The sequence below is a fragment of the Stegodyphus dumicola genome, chromosome 4, assembly GCF_044657685.1.
Source record: "Stegodyphus dumicola isolate Sdum_Otavi_A_Nest chromosome 4, ASM4465768v1".
Lineage (NCBI taxonomy): Eukaryota > Metazoa > Arthropoda > Arachnida > Araneae > Eresidae > Stegodyphus > Stegodyphus dumicola.
This window is the reverse complement of record NC_140771.1, coordinates 104,615,198-104,637,906: the sequence shown is the minus strand read 5'-3', so window position 1 is coordinate 104,637,906 and position 22,709 is coordinate 104,615,198. Positions and strand designations below refer to the sequence as shown.

Here is a 22,709-nt window from a genome sequence, read left to right as displayed (position 1 = left end):
TATAGAGGCAGCATGGCTCAATATTCCTGCAGGGGACTTCCAACGACTTGTTGAGTCCATGTCACTTCGAGTTGCTGCACTTCGCCGGGCAAAAGGAGGACCGACAAAATATTAGGAGTTATCCCATGACTTTTGTCACTTCAGTGTATGTCTACATATTTCAAAGCTTTAATCAGTTCTTATATCTATACTTCACGAAAGAATAAAATATAACATGAATATTTTTCTTTAGGGACCACCTGGGGAAACTATTGAAGGTCCACCTGGTCCTCCAGGCCCACCTGGCCCTCCTGGAGGCGGTCGAACAAATCCATACTGGACAGGCAGTAGTAACGTAGGACGAAGAGGTAAGAATTGCGTCAAAACTAAATACTGCATCTGCATTTTTTCACTGTATAAGGCGTGTTTGTTTAAATTTTACACCTGGAATGCTTTTGTTATTAAAAATACTTTATTGCGCTGCTGCGGTAAAATTATTTGTTGTGTATTTGCTTTTTTAATAAAAATCCTAATTTCCTAGGTTATAATTTTCGCTGCAAGTAATTTTCTTTATTCCGAAGAAACTGCAGTGCTAAAAAGTTAATCATTAAAAACTTAACGAAATGTGCATTATGATTTCTTTCGTAGATTAGTTAAAAAGTTTCATTCATGATTTTTTAAATTTTAAATTAAAAATATTTTTTATTCCAAGCATATCGCGGAATTAAGGGATTGAGATCATTTACTAGAGCGAAAGGTAAGATTTGTAGAATAGCAAATGTACTTTTAATCTTTAATATTTTCTTAACAGCCCACAGGAATGGTAAGTTTCATTTAATACATTAAAACTTAACTTTAAATCCATACAAATGCGAAATATTTTTGCATAATTAAATTTTTATCTTCGAAAATTATGATCGAAAATCTTTTAGCACTTATAATATATGTTTTTCATAGTATTTATTTTGTTCAACTTTATCGAAGAATTTTAATAATTGGCCAAATTCAGTCTTAAATTAGCGTTAATTGCTTAAGGAAGGGAGGCCAGCAACAAATTCTGAAGTTTCGTAGATCATTCCTCTGTAATCAAAAAGGTAATCTAAGTCTGAATTGAGCACGATTTTAAAATTGAAATCATTCTCTAGCGTCTGCTTTATAAAAGAACATTTACCTAGCAGAGTTTACATTTCAATGCCTTACATCATATTCCAGAGTTTCAGAAATATTTTGCAACTCTATGTTACTTATAACTAATTTTTTATATCCATAGCATTTGCTTGACAAATATATGATGTTGATTTATGACGAATATGTTCAGAGTTTCAGAAATATTTTGCAACTATACGTTACTTATAAATAATTTTTCATATCCATAGCATTTGCTTGACAAATATGTGATGTTGATTCTTTAACATTTAGGTGTGCAGATTCTTCCTGGGCCACCTGGTCCACCGGGTCCTCCAGGACCCCCTGGACCTCCAGGGAAACCTGCAATCAATCCTGCTCCCGAAGAGATCAGAAGACCTACAGTAGTTCCAGGGGTAAGATGGATTTTATGTTAATAACTTTAGAGTTGTCAGATAAGTTCTTTCGGTTTTATTCCAGCAATTATACATTTTTAAAAGAATGACAGAAATATTTCCAATTATTCTAATCTGTTTCAGTTTTTCAATAAACCTTTTTTTACGATTCAGTCAATAAAATACCCTCCTTTACTCTTCGCATGTTGTCAGCTCTCCACTGGTATGTTAATATCTCAACAGCAGAGTCCTTGAAGAAGTCCTTGAAGAATTCATCGAACCACTTTTTCAGCTTTATTTAACTGTTGAACTAAACGGATCGTAAATGATTGGATTGTGACTAAAAAAGGTTACAGTCTGAAGTTTCTAGGTAAGGATAATACAGTAGGTGTAGTAGAAATTCTCTATTCAGCTCTGGAGTCTTGGTCTGATTAGTGACTTTAGAGCGAGTGTTGGCGTGTTGAAGAACGTATCATCGGTAGCGTCGTTTAGCTGGATTGCCTCATTAAAAGCTCTGCTTTTTCTGGTTGTAAAGTTTTGCTTTGATAGTTTTCAGGTTTCTCTGAAGTTCCCGGTGCATTATACATCTTGCTACCCCCATCAACCGCATGCCATTCGCTTGTGTGTTTGCAGCTTTCTCTTGGCTCGAAAAGTTGTTAGGACTCAGCTATATTTTTTTCTTCTTCATACTTATGTAGGGACATCAGTTTTCATCGCCGTGTATAATGTGATAAAAGAGTGTATCTATGTGCCCTCCATTAGTTTATGTCAATGAATAAGTCTGCGCTGATAGTGGAGCGCTGAAGTTTTCTTCTTTTCATTTAGAGCATGTAATATTTATGCACTGAGTTTTGGACATTCCTTATAGAAAGTGACGGAAGACAAGGTAGTATGTTGAAAACTTACCTTCTGATTGGCCAATTTCCTAATTGATTAGTACAATGTCTCGAAGATGGCTCTACGTGGTCGAATTTCTCGTTCTTGAAGAGTAAAAGCACTTTTCCTGCCCTCTTACAAGTGATCTGCACATCCGGGAACCCACCAATCTAGACCTAAATTTCAAAAGACTGGTGATATCTCATCGTCAAATATATCCCAAAACCATTAAAATACACCAAACGCTAGGTCAGGACAAGTGCTAAGTCACATCTTAGGTCAGAAAAGGAAAAAAGAGGAAAGCAGATTGACTAGGCTGCACCCCAATAACAGATTCCTAGCAATATCAATAATTTCCATAATGCTTCAAAACACCAAATGTACTGAGCTGAGCCCATGAACTTTGGACTTTGGTCTGAAAGATCTAAGTTAAGTACAGTCTTACTTGTAACAAATGCCCTCACATAAGAAGAACCAAACATTCCAATATATTAGCAAAATCAAACCCCATATGTTTATCTACTTACATAAAAATATGAAAATTCCAGTGCAACGGTCTTCAATATACCAACTCTATTGTATTTACGTAATTCAATATTGTAATAAGTATACTCAACAGTTCAATATTGTAATAAGCATACCATAAAATTAGGCATGCCTAATTTTATGGTATTATCCCCCTGTGTTTAAATGTAACAACTTCAATGTATAACTCAAGTGTTCCTTAGAAAAAGCAGACTTTTCAGTTTTTCAAAGGTTAACTAGCTGGTTAGTATACTGGGACAATACCTGTTCGATTTCGTAGTAAAATCTCTGGTGCCCCAAGCACTTTCATCTGTTTACCTGTGCCTCTCTTTTAGTGACAGCACCTTTCCGTACACGGTTACAGCCGAAAACATCGCGAACGAAACCTCGCGGAGAAAACGTCGTGGTACAAAACATGGTGGGAGAAAACATCGAAGTTCTAAAATATCGTAGTCGAAAAAAAAACGGTTCAAAAACTGCAAAGTTTTAAAACATCGTCGTCGAAAATATCGTGGTAAAATAAAGTACCTACAAAATCACTGCATGACGATAACATCGCATACATGCGTGTTTCAAATCGCATCGTGACATATTATGTAACTGACTTTCGTCATAACTAACAAATCGATCTCCAAAAAAATAATTACATGCCATATATGGAAACGTTAACTAAACTTTAAGAATAAACAGAAAGAAATAATATGTAATTTTCATTAAAACAATATCACATTAACAAATGTGAAAGAAAATAACTTGATCATTAATGAATTGATTTTTATAGAGGTAACCTCATGCAGTTATTTATCTTCCTTTTTCTAAACATTTTTATATTGTATTTTTCATGAAAAATTATCACTTAAACTTTATAGAAAAAAGCTTAATTTATTAATGACCTTTGTTAATTAACTATAGAAATTTAAAATTCTATTAAGCTTTTTAAGTTGCATTAATTTTCTACTCATTTTCGATTTTTAAATGCTTAAGTTTCCTTCTTATTTTTTCAGCAAAAATTTATTATAGTTCGTTCAAATATATGAAATAGAGAAGTAAAAGAGTCCATCTTTCCTTCTTGCTCTCTATGATCTTTATACAAACATGCGTTTATAATTTTCAAAACCTGAAAGCGCATGTTTGCGATTTTATCATCATGCGATGATTTATAGATATTTTATTTTTTACCACGATATTTTTGACGACGATGTTTTTAAACTGCGAAATTTTTGAACCGCTTTATAGACCACGATGTTTTAGAACTGCGATGTTTTCTTCTTGCGTTGTTTTCTCCGCGACGTTTTCGGCGTACACCCCGTACACAGCACAAATGTCTTCAATAGCTGTAAGCACCTTCGAAACTTTGACCGAAAGGCAAAGAGAAGTAAGGACATGTTAAAAATGGTTGTCATTGTGGTCTGTGTGTGTTTCAACTTGTCGCGTAGTCTTTATATGCATGAAAAGAAAACTTTTAAACATGATGAATAAAATCGTTACAAAGAAAATAAGAGCTAAAGAAAATTATATAACATTTGAACAAAAGATTTTTCCTCTTACTTCAGATGACACTGGGAAAAATCAAAAAGATATAACTGACAGCTTATAAATATTTGTAATTTTAGTCTCTCAATGCTTAGGTAGAAAATATATTTGTAATATGAATTCCTAAAAATAATTGCTAGCATGTTGTACTGAGATCAGGGGACTCAGTCGCCAATTTCTAGGTGGGACGAATGATCGTCCACCACCCTTTTAGTTCGGGCGCCACTTTTAAAGTCATCAGGATTTCTTGAAGCAGGAGGCGTGAAAAATGTGCAGTATCCTCGCTAGGACTTGAACTCTGGTCTTGTCGAATATGCATTGAGTATGCTACCAATTACACCATGAAGGCATATGGAAAGGAGAAAATACCTTGTAATCTGTATGAAAGTTTTCTTATATTTCTATAAATATGTCATCTCTGTTGTTGTTATGACAGTAATGTATAGAAACATTTAACTGCTTTTAATGCCTCAAATATCTTTTATACGATAGCGCTGTATTGTGTAAAATTCTGCTTCTGTTTCAAAAATATTTTAATTTGATAAATTACGCCTCATAAAATAATTTTCATTGTCCGTCTAAACTTGATAATTTTTATAAAAATACTTGAAAACCAATCCTTGTACTTTGCGTGAAGTTACTTCTGTAATAACATAATGTCAATGTGACAGACGAGACGTACCAAACGTATACATGACGCAGATATTCAAACACAGTTGAGGGATCTTGGAATATTTTCGAATTCTTCCTTTATTTATTTATTTTGTATGTGAATGCTCATCTTTCTTACATCTGATAAAAAGCATTTTGATGCGTTCAAATGCTTGACAGCTCGCATGCTCCTGTTAATGTTCTACGTATTTTCTGCATTTAATTTTTGTCAAATATTAGATTCGCGTCAACAGTTTGGGGGTCAGTCAACGAAAGAAGTCAGATTTTTGTCAAACAATTCACAGAATTGAGTTATCTTTATAAAAGCCTTTATAACATAATATTAAAATAAGAAATGTGTAATTTTCGAATGGTCAGTAGAGTTAAATTTATTGGCGACTTAGAGTTTATAAACGTAAACTAGCGTGAAACGCTTCTGGCGATAACAAAAAGATTCCAAAACGCTAATACTATATTTCTAATAGCTGTAACATTCTATAGCTATTAACATGAAAAGGAGATTGAATGTTAATGTTTTGCATACAAGATATCCTCTGTTGCCTTATTCTATTCTAAAAAATTAGCCAAAATTAAGACAAAACAAAAAGCTTATTTTAATTTTCGAACTAATAAAATGTTTATAGAAACAGAAGTTTCTAACAAACATTACGACTACTCGTGAAAATGTCAAAAATATTTCTCATCTGTCATTGACTTTTCTCTTCTCTCTACTTTTACAGCGCAATACTGTTTTAAAAACTGATAAGTGATTGCGAAATCTTTCGAGTAGATTGTAAAAATGCTAAAATTCAAAAAAAAAAATTAAGGAAATAAAAATATAACTTTTAATGAAAGAAAATATCAGTGCTCCTTACATACGATTTGAAGGTGACTGAATTAAAAAATGTAACACTTAAAATGACTTAATATGAAATTAACAGTACATAAAGTTTGATCTCATTTCGTCATTTTATAATTTTAATAAAGAATCTGAAAGAATGCATGAAAAATATTTTGATTTGTAAAATTAAATTAATTTTATGTAAAAAAGAATACAGTTTAGTAATAAAACTATAATTATTAAATTTGAAAAAAAAATTGACTTTTTTCCCATTGACTTTATACATTTTAGCTTGTAAGAAATTTTCTCCTACCTGAGTCTGTACTTTTCCTAGATCAGGAGTTCGAATCCCGGCGGCGAGAGCATAGCTGGTATTTTCATATTCCAAAAATTCTACTAAGTCTGTAATATAGCACTCTGCTAAAATGTGGTATATGATAATTCATCGCCAGATTAGATGGCCATTCAATGGGAAATAATGTAATGAGTTTTCTTCTTCCTCATAACGTGCCTTAGTGGTGTAATTGGTAGCACTTCTGGCTGGCAATCGGGAGGTTCGGAATCCCAATCTTTGCGAGGGCATTGCTGGTTGATCGTGTTTCCTGCTTTTAAAAGCCTGATAGACTCTACAAGCTTCCGAATGTTTTAAATGAGAAATAATTTGCTTATTGACAAAGCGATGAAACGTATTAAAAAGGAGTTTTACGAAAGTGTCAAAAAGAATATGTAATTCGGAAGTGTAATATTTCAGTTTGTTCTTGAAGTTAAAGCATAGTTCATTCTAAGAAGATACATAAAATCTGTAACTTGGAGTTGCTGTATATATGTATGAATTTAATCTAGAGAAATTAGCCCTCAAAGATTCTAGTATCAACCCAACCACACAATTTTATTTTTATACATTTATATCTATTTTATATAATTTAGGCTGTAACTTTCAAGAGTATGGACACACTGCTTCGGATGTCAGATATAAGTCCTCTGGGCACATTGGCTTTTGTTTTAGAAGAAGAATCATTGCTTGTTCGAGTCAGCGAAGGCTGGCAATATGTTGCGGTAAGAAAACTAACACAACATTTTTATTTCATATTATACTTTATTATTGATAGCTAGTTTGTAATCTCAATTAAAATTTAGTTTCTGAACATTCTCTGTTATTATATTTGTGAAAAGTAGAAATAAATAGTTAGCTTTATTTGAATATGTGAGAAGGCTGTTGAAAATATTTTAATTTGAAGACAAATTTTATAGAAATGAATATATATAAAGAAGTATGCATTTTTTGCTTTTAATAGAAAAATATATTTAAAAAGGCATACAATGAGAGGAAAATATACAATCTTTGGCTATCGCCAAAGAAGAAACAGAGTGATACGAAACGAGAATAAAGTCTCGCAGCAAATTTTTATGTAGTATTTTTATATCCTTGAATTTGGCAGTGAATGATTAATACTGTTGATTCATACATTTAATGAGACTTAATCTTGAGGGAGGTATGGTCTCCAATTTCAGTTTCATTTCCAGTACTGTGTGATGTACTGCTTTCTTCAAACCGTTTTTCAAGACCATTTAATGCGTATTTTGCGGAAATATGCATTCTGTTTCATTCAGTTTCTTTATCTGACAGCAGATCGTTAGCGCAAAGTAAATGATGAAGTCAGCCTTATTTTTCCTAAAGATGACTAAACTTCCAACACCTGTATAAAAATTAGCTTACGCCAAGGCAGTTTAAAAATGAAATAACTTGTTCTATTGCAAATCGTAACTCTCTTATTCTAAATTCTACATTTAAGCAGTGTTTTTACATTAAACCTGGTTAAAATAAAATACAGTCAAAAGTCGTTAATCCGGACTCGTCGGGACTTCGGCGATTCCGGATTATAGATCATCAGTTTAAATCTGGTAAGATAGCATGCAGAAATTATAAAATTAAAAATATGAAACCGTAATTTATGAAATAAAGAGCAATTATGATCTAAAGGGTATCAAAATTTACAAAAAGAAAAAGCTAAATATTTATTTGTTTACTTTATTAAACATTTCTTTCAATGTAAGTTGTATAATTTGCTTCGTTTCATGTGATAATACTTTCTCTTTAATTCTATTAAACAGACATAATTTCTTGTTTAGTTACAAAGTTCCGCTGTTCAACTCCTATAATTGCTGTGTCTAGAATACCGACTAATTTGTCAATCGAAATTTTTTCGTTTTCAATAACCTCTGAGTCACTTTCTTCTCTATCGGAAGCGAATTATAATGACGAGGAACTTGATTTAAATCATATCAAAGACCGAGTACATCGAGATGAAATACTACATTTAGTAAAGAATTATAAGCCAAATAAAATAAAAACATCTGCCCTGAAGATAAGGATAGTGCTGACAGATCAACTTCCAATTCATTGCGCGCCGTGTCGTTTCCCTTCCCCCGCAGAGCAGCATTCCGAAATATGTTTATGAAATTGATAAACATATTTCGGAATGATTGGATAATCAAAGGATATGCCTTTATCCATTTTTGCAGCAATTCCACTTTCTGTTTAATGGACTTCGAAACATACTTTCGCTTTGTAGATCCTTTACATATTAGTAAATATATATCGGAAATTCTATTTGACATAATCGGAAGTTCAAGCTTACTTTTATAAAATTGCTCTAACAGCCTGCAAAAAATAATAAGCCGGATCCAATTCGAAGATTAAAGAACAACGCAATCTGCAACATTAACTGAAATAGATAATTAGATAATTTTAGCTTATACCGTCCGTTATACATTAAACGCGCATGCGTAAACGTATTATGCGCATGCGCACATGTATATTCGCAGTCGTAAAGGTCTTACGCGCACTCTTGAAAGCCTATGCGCATGCCTGAACTCGACGCATGCGCAGAAAGTTTTTAGCTTTGAGGTCCGGTTTATAGATCATTCCGGATTATGGGTGTCCGAATTAACGACTTTTGACTGTAGTTATGTATACATTGTATACAGGTTTTAATCAAATGAACATACATATATGATATCTGTAAATCAAAGGATGATAAAATATAGACCTTATTCCTGTCTAATATCTTGAATTTATCTGACCTTTCTTTCTTTCAGGTAAGGTGCTACGATCTATGTATAATATCACATTTTTTTTATTATGTGATATCAATAACACTTTGGCAATACTACTGAGAAACTATTTTCTTACATTATCCCCCCCCCCAACAACGGCTGCTCAGTTCCCTTCTAAACCATTACTCCGCCACCTTTGTAATCATTAGTTTCGTGATATTTTTAGAGGAATAAGCAATATGACGTTCAGCCTACATGTGTTACTTGTAGAACCAGAAAGCAAATAAAATCTGCTTACATCCATGAACAGAATATTATCTCTTTAATTCCAGATGAATTTCACTACACCGTCGTTAGCGACTTGCTTTATATGCTGGCAAAAATGCAACACATGCTGATTGCACACCTAAATTAACCTACGTAGCCTACGTACTGCATGCCTAATGTGTGCACAAACTTACATAATTTAAATGCCTGATTACAGTCTGGCGTTTTGTGCTAACTTGCCTACTCATGCTAACTATGAATTTCATCTGCTAACGCAGCACTTACATGGCAGTTTCGTTTCGTTGCTCCATTTATTTAGGGAGTGCACACTCCAAAATCTGATCGTTTTTCTGATTTGTTTCCACAGTGCTGCAGATGTACTTTGGACGACTGCGAACTGTTTCGCTCTGCCACGCGCTGATCATCTTTTTTCGGATTTACCTCAAGTTCTGCCATATCTTCCTAGTATTTCGCTACTACCATAACATAGCAAAATAAGTCTTCACACTCACTTATACAAATGAACTTTGTCCACATTCTTCCTTTTCAATTTTTATCATCATCATTAGAAATATCCTGCTTCCACATTTGTTTAGTCACCAATCAGTCGTCCATATCTGCATTATGCATCAGTTGATGCCGTTAGTAAATTTTTCCATAGATGGCTGCCTTTTTCAGTTGGAAAATAGTTCATATTGGCCTATAATGTTTATTTGACTTTTTATAGATGTTAATATTACATTAGATAAGTTTAGATGTAATATTTGCTTTAAAAATCTTAACTTTAGTTGATTTTTTCAGCTTGGATCATTAGTTGTACAATCTACTCCAACTCCAACGGTAGGTTCGTTTATTCTTTCTTTTCGTGATTTATTTTCATTTCACTCAGTTTGTTTTACATGAATGTACATTTTTATTTTTGATCTTAGAAACCTACAACAACGCATATCCCCTTCAGTCCTCCTGTCGACAATTTGAGACTGGATAAAGCACCACGGGTAAGTAAAGTATCTCATAAAGGTGCTATTCAGAAGCATAATATTGCTGGTTATAGAATAAAAAAGATTGATATGAGAGAAGAAAAATTAGTGAATTTATTAGTTAATGTTTTAAGAACTTACACTTGATAGCTAAGAAAACAGAAACATGTTTTTTAAACATTATTTTAATGTAAGAATCATGCCTGTTTTTAACTTTTTAAATTTATTTCTGATGTATATTATTTGGACTCTAACAATACGTACAATATGGGATATAATTTATGGATTCTGTAACTGTCATCAGTGATTTTATTTGGGTGTTTGCGTATTATAATGCAGGGATTCTCAACCAGGGGGAAATCAGTAGTATCAGAGGGGATGCGGTCAGCCTTTTTGTTTATTTGTTTAGCTATTTAGTTTTAATTTATGAAGTTTTGGAAAGGAGGAGAGCAATGATCTTCTAGCAATGGTTAAGGGCACATAAGGGGCAAAAAAAGTTGAGATCCACTGTCATAATGTTTTCATCTGAACTCTCCCAAAAATGGATTGCACAAAAATAGAAGCACTTTAAAAGGAAATTACTTATACCACTTTTAAAAAAAAATAAGTAAATTATTTATAAACTGTGTCAGTTTCTGTTTGTTTCTTAAATTTCTCAACAAATAATTATTTTTTCTTCTATGAATTTTATAGAAAAAAAAGTATGTAGAGTAAAACATTGTTATAGCTTAGAGCTACAAACTACTTTAGCAATGCTCAATAATGGACTGTTAGCCAGATCTGCTGTATATTCCTTAAAGAAGGTGTTTATGGCAATATGTGTATAAAAGTGTACCTGAACTAGGGGCAGAACTTATAACATAACTTCAAGAGAGAAACGTAATGCTTATTGTAGTGGGAAAATTTTTGTTCATTAAAAGCCTGAAAGTGAAAATAGTCTTAGGGCAAGTGAAAGAACTATTCGACTGGTAAATAAAGGGTGTACTCTCGAAGTCCAAAGAATTTTCCGTTTTTAAAGAAATTTTGTATGAAAAAGCATAACGTATTTAGTCAAATTGTAGCATATTGAAAACGATCTTGGTAAATTAAAGAAATAATGGAGAAACGTAGTGAGCAGTGAAATAAAAATGAATTTGTTTAAAATGGATGGGGAACGGTATGTTCCCCTATCTCAAGGCCAGGCATATAATCTAAAATGCAAAAGAAAAACCGTTAAAAGTAACATTCTTAATTTTTTTTGAGGGGCTGCATGACATGGGCCTAGTTATTCATATAGATGGTGTCATGGTCAAAGAGGTGTATGTGAACATCTTAGATAAGTGCGACCAGGAGCAGAAGATGCCATTGAATTGGCATTATGGACAATGTTTAATGATCCGAAGTATTTAGTAAACTCAAAAGTTAGTTCGAACCAAACATTATTAATGTTCTCACATGGCCCTCTCAGGCACTAGATCTAAATTCAATCCAGAGCATATAGCATGGTTTAAAATATAAAGTTAAATACCATAGCCATCTAATTTAAAGAGACTTTTAAGAAATGTGCAAAAATGCATGACATTCTGTTACTGTTAAAAAATGTCAAAAGTTAGTTGACTGTGTTTTGTATTGAACTACTTTTACATAGTACTATTTATTTATTTTACTACATATTTACTATTTTTACATTGTACAAATTTTATATTTTATGTCCTCTGTTTTATATTCTGGTATTGTTATGTTTCTTGCATCCTCTGTCTTCAAAAATGTCGCCACCGTACCACCACCTAGTCCTTGTATGGCCAGGTGTATGGCCCTTGTATGGCCTATCTTATCTAAATTTTTTAATTCTTCAGTACGAGAGGCATACACTTGCTTACCTATGGTAGACGCCAGGTTCTCCGTCCTCCGTTACATGTCATCTGTATCTAACAGAATTAGTGCAATCCTTAAAAATAAAAATATTTCACCTAAATATTAATGAAAAAGTTAGAACCTTTGTAATAAGCAAAGCATTTTGTTCTCAGTAAAAAAGAAAAAGTGTTTTCATTGCTGTTGTTACCATAGCTGTATGTTTCATGGGAAAACGTAATTTTATTTATGAAGACTCATCAGAGTGTACGACAAAAATAATTATTAATAAAAAATCATGTCATTAACAGTGCAGTGTCTATTAGCTCTTTCTTATCTCTTTCGATTTCTCTTTCTTGCTTTCCTTGGAGTAGATGTGGCGAAAAGTAAGTTTATTCTTTGACTTCCAAAGGGGATTTCTTTTATGACTACTTTTTTCTGTAATTTATCAAATTCTGTTGATAATATACGTGAAATTTTCCATAAAATTATTGTTTTAATTGTACAGCAATACCTCTCATAGTTCAGGTAAACTGGTCCACCAACAGCCCGTAACATTTGAAGCCCAACTAATCGCGGAATTAATGCAAACAAAGAAATGATAATAAGTGGTAAAAAAGTTCTCCTCGTTTTTCAGTGTTAAGAAGTTACGGTTAATAAATATTATTATCAGAAATAACTTTTAAAAATGCGTGTTTTGTAATTTATTTTCTAAAAACTTCGATGTATGCACATTTTCTTTGTGTTTTCTTTTCATATATATTTTGAATTTTTCATTTCATTCATATTGGCGCGCTTTGAAATTTGGCATGCTTGTTATAAGCGATAAATAACGCAAAATGTGGTTTACGCAGTTTGTTAAAACTATTTTTAAAGAACGAAAACTGCATCTTTTACCTTGCGTGCGCAATGGAAGGGAAAAGAACATAGGTAACCATAAATTAAGAATTTCGTCAAATGAATTATTCTTGGCGCAAACTGAAAGAAGTGCGCCCGGATAAATTCTTGAATTTCTAATTAAGTTTCCCACCAAATTTTATTAAATTTAATATTTAGGCATATTTGAATCGTAGAATCAAAATATGGAAAAAAATAGTTATGTCATTTCAGAAAACGTCTAATTTTGTATCATATTACCTATTTTAGAACAATGCTATACATAAATCTAATATGTATCCTAAGTCGTGTTTTGAGACATAAAAAGGCAAGTTAAATTTTGTCAATCTACCCAGTGGAATGGAAGATATAGAACTGTGCCCCTCCCTTTTGGGGAGAAAATGTGTACGTATATATACAATGGGAAAGCTTAGCAAAAACTGAAATTCGTATTGTGTCGCATAACTTTAAAACCGCCTAAAAGTAAACCGCTTAAAAAGAAACTTACTATGCAAATGGAAAAAAAACTATAAACTACTATATATGTGTTATTACTACTTTATTAGATATCATTTTTATTTTGCTCTATTAAAATTTAGTTTCTTTTGAAATTTTCAAACCAGCCTATAGTGAATACGGACTCATCGAAACCGGTCTGTATGACGTATTGCTGTTTAATATCAATTTTCTGACAGAATTTTGTTTATTTTACTCAAAACTTCTTTTAAACTCATCAGCTGTGATTTTAGTGACAATTTCTCTTTCTCTATGTACTCACCAAGGCCTTTTTATAAGATCACATATTAATCTCTACATTTAATCTTACACTCAAGAAAATCATGTTTTGTTTAATAAGAGTAGGAAATTTGAATAAAATGTAATTTACGGAATGACCAAAAAATTGTTTTTAAAAACCGTTCTTAAGTTAATAGAAGTATTATGAATAAAACAAAATAGCTGCATGAGAAGAACTGCTAGTTGAATTTAAAATATAAATTGAGCCGCAGATTATCATTTATTTTACAGTGTCATGGAATAAATTTCAAATTTCACATTCAAAACCTATCAGATTCTTTCAAAGTGCATATTGATTTTTTCTAAAATTAATGCAATATGAGGTTGAATTTCTCTAATTTTGAAACTGAAAACATTCTACAAAAATCAATTCTAACTTTGAAACTACAAATAATATACCGGCAAATTCAATTCTGCAAAAAGTAAATTCCTTCAAGCATGCGCTACTAAAGAAGGTTAAATTGAAACCTCCACTGTTCTTCCAAAAAAAAAGGTTAAATTTTATAAAAGCTTCATTGTGGAAAATATTTCAAAGCTTTTAAAAAGCATTTATTACTGAATCTTATGTGGTCAAAAAACTCCGTCGTATAAATGTTTTCAATGTGTTTGCTCAGTATGCCAAGGCAATCTTATCTTTATATATGAATCCAAACCTACGGGTGACAGCTTTCACAAATGAAGCTGTGGAATAAATCGAACATTTGATTTCGCAAGAAAACAAAAGAGGCCATTCATCATAAAAATAGGAAATGAAAGAGTTGATTGACTTTAAGAAAGGAGTTCGTAAGTCAAAATATATTACATGATTTAAAATTTAATATCTTCAGTTTTGAAGATTCTGCTATATATATAAAATCTTGTGTTGATGTTTTGCAGACCTACTAGTCTGGAAGCGAGTTGTCGCTTTAATCTGAAGCAATGAGAAGTCTTAAGAAGGTTAAAATAACCTTTCTATTCATCTCTTAAATGAATGGAAAGCGCTGCTTGTGCGACAGACGAACCATCGCTATTTTTATATTAACTTAAGGTCCGAGTCAAATTCTAATGAAAGTAACGTAGTCCGAGACTGCACACACAATAGACTATTTAAGCTGATTTAAGATAGTTAAGGGTGCGTATTTAAACTTTGGCTAGCAAGATGCTAAAGCAGGAACAACTTTCGCAGAACTAGTGATAGTAAGTAATAGCAATACGGGACTGCCAGAAACATTAAAATATCCAAACCCTCGCCTTAAGTACGCAGACAACTAATATGCATTCTGGTGAGGACTGCAGAAAGAAAATCATAATAACTGGTTAATTATCTTAAACTTCTACGAGTTTTTCAACCGCATTAAACTTCACTTGCAACATAATATTTGACAGCAGTGTTTTGACATTTAATTTTGATCTTTCAGCTTCGAATGGCAGCTCTTAACCAGCCCTTCAGTGGGGACATGCATGGCGTCCGGGGAGCAGATTATGAATGTTATCGACAGTCTAGGCGGGCTAATTTGCGGGGAACTTTCCGGGCCTTCCTAGCCTCACGGGTTCAGAACCTCGATAGCATTGTACGCTTCCAAGATGCTGGGCTACCCGTCGTAAATCTCAAGGTAAGAATTCGATTCATCTGACTGATAACAAAATCTGAGTTTTCCGTATTCAGGTTCAAATTTTATTTGTACCTCTATTTAGGGCGAAGTTATTTTCAATGCCTGGAAAGATGTTTTCACTGGGGCTGGAGCACCCTTTCCATATCCTCCTCGTATATACTCTTTTGATGGTCGAAATGTTCTCGCTGATAATAGATGGTAAGTTCTTTAATCTTCATGATTGGGGTATTTCTTTACTGTATAGAAATCATTACCTTAAATGTAAAATTATGCCATCATCATCGATGATGTATACTGAGCTCATACTAGCTAGAACTTTTGCCGCCCGAGACAGTCCATCAGTTTGCCTTCCCTCTTGATATGCACAGAACTACAAAAATTTCAAAACGGCATGTAAGGAAATAGTAAATTAAAACTACGTTGATTTTTGAAGGAAAACTTTAATTACAATATTTTAAAATTATATTCTTTTATTTCTTTTTTTGTTCGAAAACCATCCATGACATTTTAGAGAACTATTTGATTTCTCTTGCTTTTATGTAAACTGTAGAGAAAGATTTTCTAAATGTAAAATATACATCTGTAGCTTTTAAACACTTCTTATACGATTTTTATTTAGAAAATACACTGCTAGCCATTACAATTGCAACACCATGAAGGAATGATCTGACGAACGTCAAAAATCACATGAAAGGAAGAAGAAGTTGGGGTATGCAAATGATTAGTATTCCAGCGCATTTAGACGACGTATGAGGGAGAAACGACATCTGAAGCACTGCATAAAATAAAAGTTGCGTATTGGATTTCTCATTCGGAAAGTACTTTGTAAAGACTATCAGCAGGGCGACCATTCCTTCGGCTTCCCTTGACAATGCAGCATAGAGAGAAACGGCGACTCTCGTGTGCAAAATGATAAAGCTGGGTACAGGAGTGTCATGTCGCCATTTCAAACGAGTCCAGTTTTTATATGCAGTATTCTGATGGCCGTATGAGTGTCTGAGGAGACCGCACGTCGCCTGCTTGCATTCGATATCGGCATAGGGGCCCTGCACCTGGTGTAGTAGTTTTGGCAGCCATTGGGTACACGACACGCACATCTCTAGTTCGGATCGAAGGTAATTTGAACTCAGTTGGGTACATTTCTGACATCTTACGTCCGGTGGTTGTGCTTTATCTTTCAGGCCCCCAAACGCCATGTTCCAACTAGATAATGCAAGACTACATGTCGCACGTCGTGTTCCGACCTTCCTCGATACACATTGTATTACATTGCTCATTTGGCCTGCACGGTCTCCAGATCTGTCACCCATTGGAAACATCTGGCTATTGGTTGCTGAGAGACTGTCCCGCCACCCCTCTCCAGCTAATGCGGTTGATAAAGTGTGGCATAGACTTGAAGCAGCATGGAATGAGTTCCCCATTTCTGTTATCCAAGCCCAGTTTGACTGCATGGATAATAGGGTAAGGACCATCTTAGCTGCCAGGGGTGGCAGCTGTTTCTACTAATTTTGCACTTCTGTAAACCTGCAAAATGCAAATTTAATCATTTTTTTCTTTATGTCATACTGTTTACATGGAATAAATATCTTTTTTCTATTTGCTTTCCTTCGTGGTATTGCAGTTTTAAAGGCCAGCAGTGTACGCCTCACGTCTAGCAATACTTACAGCAATTTAGGGTAAAATTCACTTAAGTATTACAGTATATGGATCTTTGTTCTGTCGATTGTATTTTACAATAAACAGCAAAAATTAGAAAGAAACCTTTTTCCTCATTTAATTTCCTTAGTAGTAACGGAAATTTAATTTCCTTAGTAGTAACGGAAATTATCTCTCAAACGCTTCTTTCTTAACGAAGCATTATTCCTTATTAATGTCACTGTGGTCATAATTTAGTTGATATTCTTAATTTTAATTCGAAAATTTCGGTAAAATAAAATAGGCATAGCAAAAGTTTGTAGCTGTTGGATTCACATCGTGATTTCTTTCAGTACTGTATCTAGAGCAAAAACTCTTTTCTTCTTAGTTTAGTTCTGTACATCAATTTAGAACCTAATTATTCTTCATCTGCCTGACCAATCTATAAAACAACATTTCGTGCAAAATATGCGTCACGAGCCGGACTGCCCAGTCTGGCCACCTCTAACTATACCACTACGCATACTATTAATTAATATGAGTTAATAAAATAGCTAAAGATTATTTATACGGTTAAACGTTACTCATAGAATTTATCTAATTTTCAACGCCTAATTGCATAGTTTCTAACATGAGTACTGGAGAAATCTAGGAGGGCATTACTGGTGGAAAAAAAGCACTGAGACGAAATCGGAAAATGAAATTATGGCTGCTTAAACACATTTGGAAAAAAGTTCCAAACTTGCACTTGATTGTGCAGATATCGTAGTCATGTATCTTTCTAAGAGTCTTACTAAGCTATATCTGTCGTACCTTCAAAAAAGTTGTTCTGGAATGCATGCAGTTTCATTTTTCTCTTCGCTGGGAAAAGATATCACGAATGGATTTAAGTCCATCTATAAGATGATGGGATCTCTTAGAAGAGCCTTGCTCGAGAATAATAGCCAGACATGTTAGGTTTAATAGTGTATAAACAATCTCAAAGTTTTTAGATTAATATAAGAACAAAGGAACTATAAACTGATTTTGTATGAATTAGATGTAGAAAAATTCCCATAGTGTCATTGATTCGGTTACACACATTTGATTAAGATTAAACTTACGATGAGTAAATTTAAACTTACGATGAGTAGTAATACGATAAGTTATTATTAGTAGTCAAACTCTTTCCTTTCTTCTGAGCCTTAAGAGTATTTTTGAACCCTCCTATATCGAAGATTTTGATTTTTGAATCATACTTATGGATTGATTGTTTTTGGTTTTGTACATGTTTTCGAAGATCGATCGTGTACTATATCTTTGAATCAGAATGAATATGTGAATGAAAATCTCATTTTCTGGAATTGATGAACTTATTCATGAAATGGTAACATTGTAATGCGTTAAGTTTGTATTTTGCCGCTGATATGAGTAGTCATTAAAAATATACGTTGACGACAAAAAAAAATAGATGTATGTAAATAAAAGAGTTTAATTTAATCACTAAACGTGCATGATGTTGCAGCAGAGAAACTTACTTCTTTGTTTTTCTCTTTCTGTCTGAAAAAATATAAAGCTATTCAAATCCATGCTACATCCTTACTAAAGAAATTTATAAATTTTTGCTTAACTTTGCTAGCTACTGAATCATAGAAATATTAAATGACGAATCGACTCAGAATTCTGCTTAAAGTAAGGCAGTGATTTCAAGCAGACGACCCGCGAATGCATTTTTCATAAATTAATTAGCACTATTATGACCAGAACTAGAAGAAATATTTAAGATTTTATTGATTTCGAGTCCAATTTTCAGTTTGATTAAAAATTAACGTGAATATGCGCTCCGGAAAGAATAGAGCTATTTAATTTACACTGTGATATAAATTTTATTCAGATATTTGAAGATAAGATTTGATTATTTTTTTTATCGTACTTATTAAAAGTCCCCTCAGTTACAAATTTTTGCAATATTTTTGGAGTATATTTATATGTGCACAATCAGGAAACAGTATAGTTGAAAATTAGTAAATATAAAATGGAACCAGATTAACTGATGAGCATCCACAATTCGTAATGAAGACAGTTTCTAGTCATTTTTCTTTAATACAAACTTTAGCAAAATCGAAACGCCATGTGGTATTGTAAATGAATGTTGTAGTAAAAAAAAGGAAGTTTATAATTATTTACTGATATATAAATATTTTTCTGTATGCGTCAAAGAAAAATTTAATAGAGAAAAGAAAGCGTGTTCTTATTTATTCTCAAAACTTATCCTACTTGGAAAGTTTTTGTAATTTGTTTACTTTTAGTTTAAGTAAAAGTAAATTATTTTCGGGTTAATTAATATGGCGGTTTTAAATTATTAAGCGCATTAGAGTTGTCTGAAATAAACGTCAGTCTGAAAATTTAACATTTTGCTGTCAATAAGTTTGCATTATAGAGTCTAACTGTCCGAAATTTCTCGCAGACGCCAAGCTCAAAATTTAATAAAAAATTAATAGATTCATTAGGTTCATCGATGCAGGATGATGTGAGAAACAGCCAATGCTCTCGGCGGGTTTCGAACTTCGTACCTCCCGATTTCGAACATGCTTCCAATTACACCACGAAGGCACGTGGAAAAGAGGGAGAAAATACCTTATAAAGTTTTGCTTTGCTTTTAAAAAAAAAAATTTCTCTTTTTTTGGGGGGGAGTATTTTGGTTCGTCATTTATTTTCAGATCGTACATTGAGTCGACATGCAATTTGAGTTTGAGGCCATTATAGTAGGAAATGGAAACTTATGCATAAAGAATCCCGAATTCCAACAGAAAATGAAAAATTGGGCAGATATTGATAATTTTTTACTAGGAAAGAAAATGTTTCTAATGTTGTTTCTAATTTGCATAAAAATATAAACGGATGCGAAAGTTATTTTAACATTTGTGTTTACTAAAACAGAACTGGCAGCTATTTTTTTTTTTTTTTTTTTTTTTTTTTTTTGTATTTTCTTATTTTTAACAGTTTTATTGCTTTAGAACCGTAAGACGAGAGCACTGAAAGGGAAATTGAAAACGAATTTTGACTATAAATTAAGATATCAAGTCTGAATTAATTTCAAAAAAGGAAATGCAAAATACAAAAAGGTGATTCTCGAAAATAAATTAAAATTTTGGCGTAATTGTTGCTCAAATAGTAAACAAATGTATGGCATCTTATGTCAAATCGGCAGTAGTAAACTCCACCACAAATTCAACTTCCGTCAAATTTGCTTTCAAATTCAATAATTAGAATTAAATGTCTAACCCATTATCTTTGTCATCCTAAATTTTAAGCTTTAGCAGTGAACTTCATTGCAATACAAAAATCTTGATATCAATTTCCAGTGAAGTGAATATATATATAAAGTAACAAATAAAACATAAAGAATTTGATTATGGTAAAAATTTTATGAGGTGCGATTATTTTTTAGTACAGAAAGACAAAAATTCGTAAAATAGGGGATCTTGAGAGAAAAGTTGCCTTTGATGACTAAAATCTTCATTATTTTTTTATCATTTTTGTTTCATCTATAGCATTTGTAATTTTAATTTAATACGTAGCGTATTCGGAAACTAAGTACCGTTTCATTCTAGCGCCGTCGCAGCGCTGTGGTAGGCGTCCCGCGCATGCGCACTAGTCTTTCTTGTTCACTGACTTTCAATTGTCGCCATTTTGGTTGCTCTATGTTGTGTTTTCAGTTTGCTGTGCACATTCAAAATGTTTAAGACAATTAGTTCTCCCGCTGACTGTGAGATTCGTGCCATGATTAAATTTTTGAACGCGAGGAATGTTAAACCGCCCGAAATTTATCGTCAAGTGACAGAAGTTTACGGTGAATACGCGATAAGTGATGGAATGGTGAGAAAGTGCGTAAGAATGTTTAATGCAGGTCGAACAAATGTCCACGCCGAGACTCTGAGTGGTCGGCCTTCTGTTGTCACCGATGATTTGGTAAGGAAAGTTGATGAAGCAATTCATGAGAACAGACGCTTCACAATGACAACTCTTTCAAAGGCATTTCCACAAATTTCACGTACTGTTTTGTTCGAAATTGTGTCTGACTGCTTAAATTATCGCAAACTGTTCCCGATGGGTTCCAAAAATGCTCACTGATGTACACAAAACAAAGCGACTTGGTAGTGCCCTGACATTTCTCACGCGGTACAGTGATGAGGAAGAAAACTTTTTAAACCAAATTGTGACAGGTGATGAAACTTGGGTGTGTCATTTCACACCAGAATCGAAACAACAATCGATGGAGTGGAGACACACTCATTCTCCGAAAAAACAAAAGTTCAAAGTGACAATGTCATCACAAAAAATCATGTGCACTGTCTTCTGGGATAGGATAGGCGTTTTGCTTACTGAATTTCTTTCCAGAGGTGAAACCATTAATGCGGCACGATATTGTGAGACTTTAACATAACTAAGGCGTGCCATTCAAAAAAAAAAAGAAAAGAAATGTTCACTAAAGGAATTGTCTTGCTCCATGACAATGCTCGGCCCCATACTGCTGGTGTCACTCAATCGTTAATTCGACAGTTTCATTGGGAGCATTTCGATCACCCGCCGTACAGCCCGGACTTGGTGCCGTCCGACTATCACTTGTTCCTGCACATGAAGCGCGAGCTTGGTGGCAAGCGCTTTGGATCTGACGATGACACGAAAAGTGCTGTGGAGTCGTGGTTATCGAAACTGGCGGGAAGTTTCTTTGACGATGGTATACAAAACCTGGTCACCCTCTATGACAAGTGTTTGATCATTGGCGGAAACTATGTTGAAAAATAGTTTAAGACATGTATTTTCATGTAAAAATAAAATTGGATTCGAAAAAAAAATGTTTTACTTTTTTTTTTTTTTTTTTTTTCCAAAACGGTACTTTGTTTCCGAATACGCCTCGTAGTTTTCTTTTTGAGAGTGTAGAATCAATCATGTTTTTTTTTCTTCCCAGTCAGCTAAAATAAATGCAGGCTACAGTTTTGTTGAAAAACTGAACAAGTGTTTTCGATAAAATATTAAAATTATTGGAAATAAACTAAAACAAGAAAAACTGCAAATGCTTTTGAACATTTAGAAACACATTAAAAAAATTAACTACTTAATCGATGCAAAGAGCCCACCAGCTACCAAACGGTAAAGTCACAGAACTCTGGTACTTTGACCTGTATTCCATTTCAGGCGAATCAGTTGATTTTTACGGTTCTTACCTTATGTAATTTGGACACGAGTCTACGATAAAAACAGTTTACGGTACGGTAAAAAGTCCACTTTTAAAAGTCCAGTTACAGTATACGGTAAAAAGTCCTCTATGAAGGCATTCATTAAGCAAATAGCTCTCGTGTGCTTTACCATGATCAAATAAACCATAAAACCGGGAAATTAAAAATATACGAAGCTAGTTATATATGGGGGACGCGGGTCTATTTTTGGAACCATACGAAATTTTTAAGTTCTGCGAAATTTCTATAGAAAGTTAACCAATTGCAATCAAAATTTCCATTTTAATCCTTTTTGGATTATCTATTGAATACAGCAGCTGAATTTTTCTACTATACAGTTCTGAATGATATATAACAGGGTGGCCATAGCATAGCTCGCGAGACGCATGCGACATGCGACTCTTATGCAAATAATATATATATATATATATGGTAAATTAAAACTACTCATCGTCCAAAAAAATAATTTATTTAATTCACATCATTTTACAAAATTATTGGTAAACTTAAACTGATCAATGTCCAAATGCAAT

General features: G+C 33.3%; 1 protein-coding gene across 3 annotated transcripts in view; it reads left to right on the top strand.

Annotated features, from left to right (window-relative positions):
• The window catches only part of LOC118182799 (uncharacterized), a 623,155-nt gene that overhangs the window by 579,542 nt on the left and 20,904 nt on the right, over positions 1-22,709 (top strand). For 2 of the 3 annotated variants that reach the window (XM_085815295.1, XM_085815293.1), the window contains 8 exons: positions 233-347; positions 692-736; positions 1,399-1,520; positions 6,853-6,981; positions 10,051-10,089; positions 10,179-10,247; positions 15,128-15,322; positions 15,405-15,520. In XM_085815295.1, coding sequence (XP_085671421.1) covers positions 233-347; positions 692-736; positions 1,399-1,520; positions 6,853-6,981; positions 10,051-10,089; positions 10,179-10,247; positions 15,128-15,322; positions 15,405-15,520 — 830 coding nt within the window. The remainder of the gene's footprint in view (positions 1-232; positions 348-691; positions 737-1,398; positions 1,521-6,852; positions 6,982-10,050; positions 10,090-10,178; positions 10,248-15,127; positions 15,323-15,404; positions 15,521-22,709) is intronic. The other variant, XM_085815294.1, reaches the window with a different exon arrangement.